The sequence below is a fragment of the Lithobates pipiens genome, unplaced genomic scaffold (genome assembly GCF_037356315.1).
Source record: "Lithobates pipiens isolate NorthernLeopardFrog02 unplaced genomic scaffold, aLitPip1_a1.2 Scaffold_18, whole genome shotgun sequence".
Classification (NCBI taxonomy): domain Eukaryota; kingdom Metazoa; phylum Chordata; class Amphibia; order Anura; family Ranidae; genus Lithobates; species Lithobates pipiens.
This window is the reverse complement of record NW_027507758.1, coordinates 431,835,314-431,848,270: the sequence shown is the minus strand read 5'-3', so window position 1 is coordinate 431,848,270 and position 12,957 is coordinate 431,835,314. Positions and strand designations below refer to the sequence as shown.

At 40.6% G+C, this 12,957-nt stretch overlaps 1 protein-coding gene across 2 annotated transcripts in view; it reads left to right on the top strand.

Moving 5' to 3' along the window:
* The window catches only part of RSRC1 (arginine and serine rich coiled-coil 1), a 508,526-nt gene that overhangs the window by 99,043 nt on the left and 396,526 nt on the right, over positions 1-12,957 (top strand). The window contains exon 5 of one of the 2 annotated variants that reach the window (XM_077488085.1): positions 3,071-3,103. The exons of the other annotated variant lie outside the window; for it this stretch is intronic. Coding sequence (XP_077344211.1) covers positions 3,071-3,103 — 33 coding nt within the window. The remainder of the gene's footprint in view (positions 1-3,070; positions 3,104-12,957) is intronic. 2 annotated transcript variants of the gene reach the window in all.

Sequence of the window (12,957 nt, the reverse complement as noted above, 5' to 3'; positions counted from 1 at the left end):
GTCATTGTACAGTTGCTAATACAGTGCAGCGCTGTACACAGTATCTAATTTTCAAACTTTGGTACCTAAAAATCTCCATAGGCGACGCTTAAAATTTATTTTTATTATTATTTATTTTTATATTATTAAATTGTTTTCTCTTAAAAAAAAAGATCACTTTTATTGCTGTCACAAGGAATGTAAACATCCCTTGTGACAGTAATAGGTGGTGACAGGTACTCCTTATGGAGGGATCGGGGTCTAAAAGACCCCAAATCCCTTCTTTGCACTTCAAAGTATTCAAAGTATTCAGAGTATTCAGATCACCGAAAACAGTGTACCCGAATACTGCATATTTTTTAAAATCCGGCGCCATTGACAGCCGAGTAAACAGGAAGTGATGTAGTTTCCGTGTTTACATCAAGGAGACTGTAACTAAGCAATTTCCGGCTTCATTCCAGTCTGTCACTAGCCGCCGAAAGAGGTGGATTGTCGATCAGCCCTCCTGTGCAACCGGGAGGCCCAGGAAGAGTGGCGGGAGGGGGAGCATCCTCTGTGATAACCAATCGGCTTTTAGCAGCGGAAAGCCGATCGCCCGCTCTAAACAACAGTACCAGGATGATGCCTACAGCTATGGGCCTCATTCCGGTATAACCCCCGAGTACGCACATCTGCGTACACTTCGGCGGGAAGGGGTTAAAAGTCTCAGCTACGGTATGTGTAGCTGTTGACTTTAGATTTTTGAAAGGGGGGGCACCGCTTTAAGTAATGAAAAAGTTCTTTCCAAATAAATGGGCCCATAGCAGAAACTGGTTCCTTGCTCATGATTGGATATTCTTTAAAAAGGGAATTTTCAGTGTTTCACCCCATTCATTTCGATAAGTAACAATTTACTTTGAAAGTAAACATGCTCTACTTCTTTAGTAAATCAGAATCATTCTTAGCATGGTAGTTTCAGTGAAACTCATGCTGCTAGCACAAGCAAGCAAATATGGATATATTTTTATTCATTTTCTTACCCAGTGGTGGCGTTCTCTTCTTTTTACTTGCTTTTTCCTTAGCCTTCTTAGAAAAAATGGTGCTGTTTACAGAGTTCAAAATCTCAAGCTGAAATTTACATACACAAGTAAATCAAAGGTGCTCCTTTATTGGACTGTTCTCTCCAAGCTTTTAGTAAGCACTTTCAGAAATTGCTCATGCATTATGTGAAAGGGTAGAATAAAACTGGATTCACCAGATCAGGTGTTTGCAAACAGACAATGTTCAGTGGAATTGTGTTTAGCAATTTGTTTTAAAGAGTTATAATACTTTACGAATATTAAGTGTCCTCATTACTAAAGTTAGTGAATAGTTTTTAAGTTTAAGTTGTTATCAGCTATAGGAAACGTATTGACAGATTGCTGACTTGGAAATGTTCTAGTTGCCTGGCTTCCATACCTCTTTTTGCTGAATAGTTGTCTTGGAACAGAGGTGAGATGGATGCTCATCAGGAGTTGTAATGCAGTAGGGCGCATTTTGCTTGTTGCTTACTTTGTGCGTATTATGCTTCACATGCTTTCATTTGGGAGCACTGTAGTATCACATTCCAGCAGTACCATAGAAGTAGACGCTCATTCTGTTTCAGCTAGTCTTGTTATGCAGCTGGGAATCCTGATCCAGGAAACACTTGTATATCTCCTCTGTGACAACATATTTTTACAAACAAACTAAGGATTTTGGACTTTTCTGGTATGACAGCAGACGTTCGCTTTTATTTGGAGCTTGTCATATTTTTTTTCCCCTTGCATCCTCTTTATGCAGCAGGAAGTCATTTATGCTAATTCCCTTCTATTTGCATATAGGTTATAGAGTTCTGTGGAGCAAAGCATTCTCAGAACTCCTTTTAAGTGTCTGCTTAGATCAAAGCAGGTCTGTGTGATAGCTGTTGTCTGACACCAAGCTGAGCGGTGTTGTTTTCATTAAACATTTATCATACTTCCAATGCGACAGCAGGCAACTTTGTGCTTGGGTAACATGTTTTCATGCAAAATTTATTGAAAAAGACGAGACGTTGTAAAAAGATCTTGTTGCCTTTCACCAGTGGCGAAGGGTAAATGTTTGATTGGTGCGATGGAATATATATGTATTTTTCACTATCCACACTGCTTACATACCCAGCACCAATCCCAGCATAAGACCCTTTTCTGCATTACACAGAACTGAATTTATATTTTTAAATATTTTTTTTTTTATGTCTGCACCATTCTGTCTTTTGAGTTACATAATACCATTCATCTTTGTTTTTGTTAGATGAAAAAATATATGTTGGAAAATAACCTATTCATATATACTTGGATGATCCTACATAAGTTAATATATTGATAATACTTTTAAAGTAAAATACAATTAATGTATGTAAAGTGCGTTTGCGGATATATACTGTGAGTGTATATTAGTGTGTGTGTGTGTGTGTGTGTGTGTGTGTGTATGTATGTATATGTATATATATATATATATATATATATATATATGTATGTGTGTGTGTGTGTGTTTATGTACAGAGTAGACCCTTCTTATCTCAGGTAAATAATAGAAGTTGACTGGAAAATCTTTTTAGATTTTTTTTTAATGCTCTTATAAACCTGGTTGGGGCTATAACATTTATACCCAGTGAAGTAACTAGCCTCAAATGATGCACAGAGATGAAAGAGACCCTCCTACATAAGTTGTACCTGCAGCCTTCCCTTCTCTACCTTTGTTCAAAGTGCTGAATTATAAAGCTAGTCTGAGAGTTCAGAAAAAAGGGGGGCAGAGAGCTGAAGTTATACTCTGCAAAGGTTAGTGGTGAGAGCTATGAGAACTGATTGGAGGAAAGGGACACACCCCTCTGCGCTCAGGAAATCTTGTCAGAACAACCAATTTATGTTTTTATAATTCAGTGCTTTAAATTAGTTTTTACTCCCTCTGGATTCAACTAAACTTTGTAATGTTAATTTTTTTTCTTTTAATTAAGGCTTGCATCTTGTACAGTATAGGATTTCATGTCCTCTGTGCCCAGTCTTGCCACAAAGAGTTAATCCAGCTCTGAGCAGTCCTCTTATCTTTTTTTCAGTGAGAAAAGTCTTCCCCTTCCTGTGAGTGACAGGTGAGTTACATATCTCATGCAGTAGTGTGATAGAGGCATTCTGTGTACTTCAGATTCCCTCCTCCTTTATTTTCCATCTCTCCCAGGTTTGGCTGCTCCACACCTCAGCATGATTGGGCATGCTGAAGTCATGTGGTGACTCTCCTGGGTTTTGACTGGATGTTAGTGCTCATGGGGCATAATCCAAAAGACCAGCAGGAGTTCAGTTTAAAGAGGAAGTAAACCCTGATGAGTTTACTTTCTCTTTCATTCCCTGCAAAGGCAAAGCATAATGGACTACTATGCATCGCATAGTAGTCCATTATTTGTCACTTACCTGACACAGGAGCCAGCGAAGTCACCGCTGTCCCCTGTAGTCCGGCGCATCCATCTTCTCGGTGGGGTCTCGCAGCTCCGCCGCTGTCATTCAGCGAAGCCGCAATGACGTCACTCCCGCGCATGCGCACGGGAGCCGACACGCGCGGCATCTCCGTCGTTGATGGTGCCGCGCTCAGTGCGCCTGCGCGCCGCTGTGTACGGCACATGCGCAATAGACAGTGGTGCCTGTCTTCGGGCAAATATCTCCTAAACCGTATAGGTTTAGGAGATATTTCTTGGACCTACAGGTAAACCTTAATCTAGGCTTACCTGTAGGTCAAAGTGTGTTGTAAGGGTTTACAACCACTTTAACAAAAAAAAAAATCTTGGCCAAGGGGAGTGTAGAGGTGGGTGGGGAGTCTACTGATATCACGACTCCACCCACCAAGCTCCAGACAACAGACCCACCCACAGAATCTGCAATTTTTTGTGGTTTCTTAACAGACAGAGGGGAGACATTGGACAGGTAAGGACACATGCTGGAGGCATGTATATCCTTATAGATAACCCCTATGGCAGTAGTTTAGAAAGGATGAGAGTGGTTTTACATCCACTTTAAACCTGAAATTTCAGTGGGTTTCATTTGGAACAGATTCATACAAGTATAGAGGTTTTAGGCCCATTTTATTTATGTTAAAAATATGAAAATAATCTTTTCAAAAATAAACATTTAATACATGGCAAAGTATTCCCAGAGTGTTAGGAGTTATCTGAATGAAACAGCAAAGTAGAAATGTACTTTAAAAATATAAAATATCCTCCGTAACTCATTGGATAGCAAAAGTAAATGAAATCAAGCACATAGAGGTTCATATAGTTTTTGACAGAGGCATGATAAATTCAGGTGAACCTGGTTTTATTTGATTGCGTTTTTCTTCTAAAACTGAATATGAAAATTGTATGTGTCCTAATCCCCCCTAATAAGCCTGTGATTGATTTTGGACAGTAAGTTGTGGCTGGAGGGTAGGTCTGAGAAATAATTGATTAAACCCCTAAAACCATTACTCCATCTTATCCTTTCCTTTACTTCTCACCCCTCATGAAAAAACTGCTCACACTTTGACAATATTTTCAGTCACAGGCCAGTTCCTCATATCTGTAGCATATACTTGCACCATACATCAGTCTGTCCTATACCTAGGCCAGAACTATGGTTTCTGCTGTAACTTTGTATTAGTTTTACTGTACCCAACAACATTGACTCCTGGATTCTGTTACTGTTTGGTCTTAGGCTCTGTACACATGCTTATAGTACGCATAGCGGGAATGAACGTTCCCACTCTGGATTTTGTGTGCATGGTTTTCATGAGATTCCATATGTTGTGCATAGGGCAACCCACGCACTTGAATGGGCTGCCCTATGTGTGTTCGTCGTACAAAAGAAGCTCATGCACCTTTTGGGCGATGTGCTTTGCATGTTTTTTAAAATCTGTTTTGCCACACGATAATCGTGGCAAAATTGCACCACATTTGTGGTGCCATTGAGAATGATAGCAGCCAAATGCATGTCACGCATTTTGCCATGATTTGTAATTGCGGGCAGAATTGCACTCGCGTGCACTGTACACAGGGGCTAGGGGCTGCACGGCGGCGCAATCTGTGATGCACTTTGTCCAGCCAGCCACGGTACCAGTTATTTCTCATGCGCAGCATTGGCATACTTATAGTTACACCATAAAACACATTCTGCTATGCCTCGGAGTATGTGGATACTACATGTGTGAGACTTTTTCACAGGCTGTATGCATAGATGGGCCCAAAATCCAAGAAAACCCTTTGGGCTTTCAAGGAGCATAAATTATGCATTTCATTTCCTGAATACCTATGAGATTTCTTGAGGATACTGAAGTGAGAGGACTGGATGGTGATGTGCATTCAAAATGATCACATTTGGAAAGCAAACACCCCAAGGTATTATCTGAAAGGCATAGTGAGTCTTTTGAAAAGGTATTTTTTTGAAAAATGTAGGAAATGCACAAAGTTGACAATTAATAAGATATTTCTACCACACATCATAGACATACTGCCACTCCTCCCAGATATGGCGATACCACAAGTGTGAGACTTTCACAGACTCACCAAATAGAGGGGCCCAAAATCTAAGAAGCACCTTCAAGCTTTCTAGTTCAAATTACACCTAATTTCCTGGCTACCTATCACAATTTCAAGGCTCTGGAAAGTAGAAACACCCACCAAATGACCAGGAACGCTATTGCTGGCTGCGCTGGTTTGGTGACATTAGGACTTGGTAGCAGTGATCAGCAACACTGTTGCTGGCTGCACTGGTCTGGTGTGGTGGTAACCAGGAGAACTGATCTTAGCTACACTGATCTGGCTGCACTAATAGGACTCGGTCACATCTACCGCCCATCAACTGCTACCTCCTTTAGTTCCAGAGGCAGTGGCTGCTATGCTTTGCAGCCAAAGCAGGAATGACACCCCCTGTAGGCCCACCAATCATGACTCATTCAAGTAGTGAAATGGGCAGGGGGGTTGTGTGGGGTTCAAGGGCTTAAAGTAGCTGATGAGAAGGCTATCCATTTCTTCTACACTGCCTGTCAAACACTCTCCACATGAATTGCTCTTTAGAGAGCACCACACATGTGAACAAGTCTGTAAGGTGACACTATGACTGGTGTGGTGGTGATTATGTACACTGTGACTGGTGTGGCAGTGATTGAGGACACTGTGACTGATATGGTGATTGGGGAAACTGTGACTGGTGTGGTGGTGATCAGGGATGCTGACTGGCAGCACTGGTCTGGAGACATTGTACTGCTGTTATGGTGATCAGAGACCATGACTGGCAGCACTGACACACAGTGATATCAATGATGTATAATGTCACCATAGTGACACTGCACTTGCTCTGGTGGCACTAGAGAAAAAAAGGATATATACAATGTGTGTGTATATATACAGGAGCTCTCAAAAGTCGGTACACCCCTCACATTTTTGTAAATATTTTAATGTGACAGCACTGGAGAAATGACACTTTGCTACAATGTAGTGAGTGTACAGCTTTCATAACAATGTAAATTTGATGTCCCCTCAAAATAACTCAACATACAGCCAATAGTGTCTAAACCGCTGGCAACAAAAGTGAGTACACACCTAAGTGAAAATGTCCAAATTGGGCCCAATTAGCAATTTTCCCTCCGCAGTGTCATGTGACTCGTTAGTGTTACAAGGTCTCAGGTGTGAATGGGGAGCAGGTGTGTTAAATTTGGTGTTATCGCTCTCACTCACATACTGGTCACTGGAAGTTCAACATGGCACCCCGTGGCAAAGAACTCTGAGGATCTGAAAAAAGTATTGTTGCTCTACATAAAGATGGCCCCAGCTATAAGAAGATTGCCAAGACCCTGAAACTGAGCTGCAGCACAGTGACCAAGACCATACAGCGGTTTAACAGGACAGGTCCCTCTCAGAACAGGCCTCGCCATGGTCGACCAAAGAAATTGAGTGCACGTGTTCAGCATCATATCCAGAGGTTGTCTTTGGGAAATAGACGTATGAGTGCTGCCAGTATTGCTACAGAGGTTGAAGGGGTGGGGAGTCAGCCTTGTGAGTGCACAGCCCATATGCTGCACACTGCCTCAAATTGGTCTGCATGGCTGTCGTCCCAGAAGGAAGCTTCTTCTAAAGATGATGCACAAGAAAGCTCGCAAACAGTTTGCTGAAGACAAGCAGACTAAGGACATGGATTACTGGAACCATGTTCTGTGGACTGATGAGACCAAAATAAACTTATTTGGTTCAAATGGTGTCAACCGTGTGTGGTGGCAACCAGGCGAGGAGTACAAAGACAAGTGTGTCTTTTCTACAGTCAAGCATGGTGGTGGGAGTGTCATGGTCTGGGGCTGCATGAGTGCTGCATGCACTAGGTAGCTACAGCTCATTGAGGGAACCATGAATGCCAACAAGTACTGTGACATACCAAAGCAGAGTATGATCCCCTTCCTTCAGAGACTGGGCCGCAGTGCAGTATTCCAACATAACAACCCCAAACACACTTCCAAGTCGACCACTACCTTGCTAAAGAAGCTGAGGGTAAAGGTGATGGACTAGCATTTGTGGGGTATCCGGAAGGTGGAAGAGCGCAAGGTCTCTAACATCCACCAACTCTGTGATGTCGTCATGGTGGAGTGGAAGAGGACTCCAGTGGCAGCCCGTGAAGCTTTGGTGAACTCCATGCCCAAGAGGGTTAAGGCAATGCTGGAAAATAATGGCGCCACGCAAAATATTGACAGTTTGGGCCCAATTTGGACATTTTCATTTAGGGGTGTACTCCCTTTTTTTTGCCAGCGGTTTAGACGTTAATGGCTGTGTGTTGCGTTATTTTGAGGGGACAACAAATTTACACTATTATACAAGCTGTACACTCACTGCTTTACATTGCAGCAAAGTGTAATTTCTTCAGAGTTGTCACATGAAAAGATATAAAAAATATTTACAAAAATGTGAGGGGTGTATTCACTTTTGTGAGATACTGTATATGCATATAGTTGCTTCATGACCTATCAATCAATATGTTAGTTTTTTTTATATTTCTATGTATAATGTATTTTAAGATATATATAATCTCTGAGTACCGCTATATTGACTTTTTACAAATACAAGTTTTGCTTTACTACTGCAAGTCTATAAAGTGGCTGACTATATACTTCCTGTGCATTTGGAATCTTATCTTGATACGTATTAAGCTGGGCACACACGGCTGAATGTCAGGAGACATTTGCCGATTCAAAATAAAAAACGCCTAAATTTGGCCTGTGTGTATGTCGGTCTGTCCAACAGAAGACGGCTTGGAGGGACGGGGCGCGTTTAAAAAAAAAATAATTTTCTTAATTATTTTAACTTTTATTTTTTACTGTCCTTTTAAAGAAAAAAAAATTTCACTTTTATTCCTATTACAAGGAATGTAAATATCCTTTATAATAGAAAAAAAGCAGGACAGGGCCTCTTAAATATGAGATCTGGTGCAAAAAGACATCAGATCTCATATTTACACTAAAATGCAATAAAAAAAAAGAAAAAAAAATGTCATTTGACCCCCCCCCCCCCAAAATGTCCCTTTAAGATCTATGGGCAGAAGTGATGTTTTGACATCGCTTTCACCCTGCAATGGTATGGAGATGGGTGGGGGCCATCTTCTTGTCACTTGTTTCCATGCCTTGCAGGAAAAAGAATCCGATCGCCGCTGCCGACAGCTCAGGGAAGTGGTGGAGGGGGTCCTCCCACGCTGCTGATTAAAAGTGACCTTGCAGCGAATCCGCCGCAGAGACCACTATTATCAGAAACCGGAATGGCCGCTGAGGAAGAGGATACCAGGGTTATGGCAGCTAGCTGCTGCCATAACAAAGATACCGCTCTTTAAAGTTAGGACATATATCAGTGTGCGGCAGTCCGGAATTGGTTAAAACCACCTTTCCTCCTCTCCGCTCCACTTCCAATTACCCCCCATCCCCACCCTACTAATGTATCCAGTATCTAACACACACAGATTCTCCCTACAACTCCACTTGGACCTAACACATGGCGAAATCCCTCCCTACTACTAATCGCAACTCCCTCCAAAAGCAATTAAACTATGCCATTTATCCTACTTAAGACAACCTTCCCTTCCCCGCCCCTTGTCTGAGAATCTTAGCAGTAGTCACACTCTACATGGACTCCCGATTTGGATAAAGCTCACTGACGAAATGTAGATCATACTGATCGGAATAGTAGGGCCAGATCTACCATGTAAAGGTTTACTTGTTGTTCTAAAACTGTTATGTACAACAGTTGATCGAGATTTCTGGGAATGCTTTTTTTTTTCCCTTAAATAAAATTTTCTTGGGAAAAAAAAAAAATTCTCTCTATCTTAATTAGGAGGAATTGGTGGATTCATGGGTAATTCCTCCCTTATTCTCTGGAAAGTGCTACCTAAACAAGTGTATCTTCTACTTTTCAACATTATGAGATTATCTTTACAGGCACATGCATTCAGTTATTAAGTTAACATCAAAGCAGACCTGAGGCCTAAGGGGTCTAATGTGAGCTATTGCCATAATGTGCAGGGATGGAAAGCATGTTTACAAATATTACTAATTGTATCTCTGAAGTTCAACATTTACAGTGCCACACTCCACAGACACTGGTGCCATTCTTGCCTCAAATTTGTTATGCAGTTGGTGTCTTGCATGTTTGTCCATTGAGCAGCAAGTGATGATGCTACTCCTGCACATGCTCAATAGAGTTGCTTCACTCTTCAGCATCTTGCATATGCCAGTTGCAATTATCATGTGACAAAACACACATTGAAACAAAAACAGGTAAGGTTCACTGCCATAAAAAAAGATAAAGTGAATGGGCTGCCCTATTCTGTTCTGCAACAAATACACAAAAAAACTGTGTTGCATGGTGCAAGTGTGAATGCAACCTAAGGGCTCATGCAAAATGCAGCTCAAATGAGCTCAAAGAAGCAGTTCATACAGGTTTTTGAGTTCCTGTTTTTTTCTGCCTAGAAACTCCTCTCTGTGTTAGCCCATGGGTCCATGCACACTACTGCTTTTTCAGGCATATGCTCCTACAGGAAAAAAAAAAAAAAAACACCAATCTCGTGTTTTTGAGAAGAGCCTAGTGCCCCAAAGAGCTCAAAAATGTGTGAAATCGCACAAAAACATTTTTGTCCAGCTTTTTGTTTTGTTTATACAGTGGTTAAGAATAGACTATCTATGAGGGTTTGTGAAAAAAAATGCTTATTCTCAAAAGAGCTAAAAAAAATAATGTGAGAGCGCAAAAAAGAACAAGCTTTAATAGGTAGAAATAAAAGCTCAAACGCCTGTAAAAAGCAGCTTTTTTTTTGAGCTGCAGTCTGCATGAGCCCTTGAAGGACATGTTCACTTGTAGTTAAAAAGAGAAAAAAAGTCTACCCTCTATAACGCTTCCAACTTAGAACTCCCCATCTAGCTGCTTGATTACTATAGCATGACAGCTGCATTCTCCTCCTGGCTGAAACTGTCTTTGGTGTTAGCTGCACCTGCACAGTGAGCCATTGTGGTCTTGAGTGGAGCTGTGCATTTTTGAGAATGGAGACACTTGGTGTACATGGACTGACCCTTTAAGCCCCACTTTTGCAAAAGATATTCTCCTTTCTCAGGATGTCATGCTTTTGGTTATGTTTTCTCTTTTCTCTTGGTTTTGTCTTTTTCACAGATCTCTTCCCCAAGTAATTTTTTGTTATGCTTGCACCACAGTAAAAAAAAAATTTCATGCAGGATTACTGTATGTACGATTTTAATCCTAAATACTATCAGGAAATACTATCAGTTTATATGATTAGTCAAGTCAGCAATATCGATTATTTAATCAATCGATATATAACAGTAATAGTAAATATAATTACACTGACTCATTTGTGATTGCCTGAATTTGTTGCACTATGTAGGTATTTTAAGTAGGGCTGTTACTGATTAAAATTTTCGTGTTCGATTAATCGACTAATTTTGATTAACTATAACGCACATACAGATCCAACTACTTTTAGCTGATCTCCTTGCATTGCAACTCTGCATTAGTCGTGGTAAATGTGGTATACGCTATATACAATCACCCGACACTAGTTAGTTTCCACAATCCATGACTTAACTTCACAGTTCACACAAATTTTTGACAATCCCTCCACCTTCGGTCTAACTAATCACTCTCACCTTATGGCATGGACCCCTGTGCAAACAGGTGGTCATGCAAGTGGGTATCAAAAGGGTTAACACGGACCATAAACTTCTCTCAGGTCTCCTTAGATCTCAGAAAGGATGCCAGGTCATGGGTAGAAAGAAAAGATCTAAGTGCTCACCGCTTAAGTATAAGATTTAATTTTTGTGTTCAAACACAAATACTCACATAAAGATGATAAAAACACAGCATGTAAAGCCGACAATTGTGTTAGTTCCGTAAGACAGCAGCGGGTGACGTCATGCGTAGCTCCTCCTCCATACGCGTCACATTCAACCAGAACTTCAATGTCACGGACTCCTCCCCCCTTCTCTTCGTTAGCAGAGGGAGGCACTTGGGGAAGGGGGGAGGAGTCCAGTGATGTCGATGTTCGCGACGTCATTGGATCTCTGACAGAACTCCCTGAAGACCCGGAAGCCGGCAGAGAGGCGAGTACCGATCAAAAGAATTTTAATCGCTCAAAAAAATGAATCAATTAATCGAGAAATAAATCTTTATTTTCCTCAGCCCTAAATTTAAGCAACATAAAATTGCATGAAAGTATGGATCATGGAAAAAATAAATAAATGAAAATATATATAACAATTCAGTAACTAACAATCACATGTATCAGTCGGATTAAGCGTATGAAATAGACACGTGAAATAATATCCCACAACTAATCTCAATAATACAGCCAAAAATGTATGCCTAGGAGTAGGGTGACTTTAATCATTTATTTTCTACTGATAGGTGTCCCAAAAGTGGTACAGAGTACCAATAATTTGACTAACCTAGCAGACAACCAGGTCTGCACTGTCAGACCAAACCCCTTTTGCTTCTTATGCAGCAAAATAAAAAGGGGTTGAGTCTATGCAACAGACTGTGTTAATACAACTCAGAGTTGATTACTTACTCCTAAAAGGGTTGTGTTACAGTGGATGGGAGTATAAGGTCACAACAAAATCTCTCCCACAAATATTATAATATGCACTTAGTCCGATTCAGAAGTAGTAGGGAATTTTCATAAAGTAACTATCGAATTATATTTTACCCAAAAAGTTATTGAACTGGAAGGTCCTTCAAGTAAATTGATCAAGAGGGTAATGATGATTATCTGTATAGGCTGATCTTTCTTCCTAAGACAGAGTGTGATCTTCATAGAGGGTTTCAATGAGCCAAGATCTATCTGACAGGGACTGACATAGAGGGTGTAGTTTGGAATATTTACTCACATCTGATTGGGGAGTATTATTACTGATTCATTATTTACTCAATCAGTGGTTTCACTGATCCACCAGATTGCGCTCTAAGACTTGGAATCCCTGTATTACATCTTCTGAAAATAAAATCAGATTTTATTTAATTTGGTTTTATATGTGATATAGGAACAATCTCAATATGACCTTTTCATTATAGTGTGTATAGTTCTGTTCCGCGGGGTGTTTTAATAATATTTGTAAAATTAACTTTTGATGTACCATCACCTCAATCATGTACCATTACGCCTCAAAGGTTGTTTGTCTACATCTTGCACCATTTTCCATTTTACTTCTGGAAACATATATTGCAAAATCTGTAAGTGTTACTAAACCCAGGACCCTGCAATCACTATATCTGTTCTCCCACAGTACACAAAAATGCAATAGTTTTAGTAAATATAAACTGCTAAATACCTTTTATCATCAGCAGTATATAGCAGGCTTGTGTCTTCTATCAGTGTTTGTTTAAAGCTTGTAGGAGGATTTTTCATTCTGCTCTGACTGTCCTATCAGGCTGCAGGACATTTGACCTTC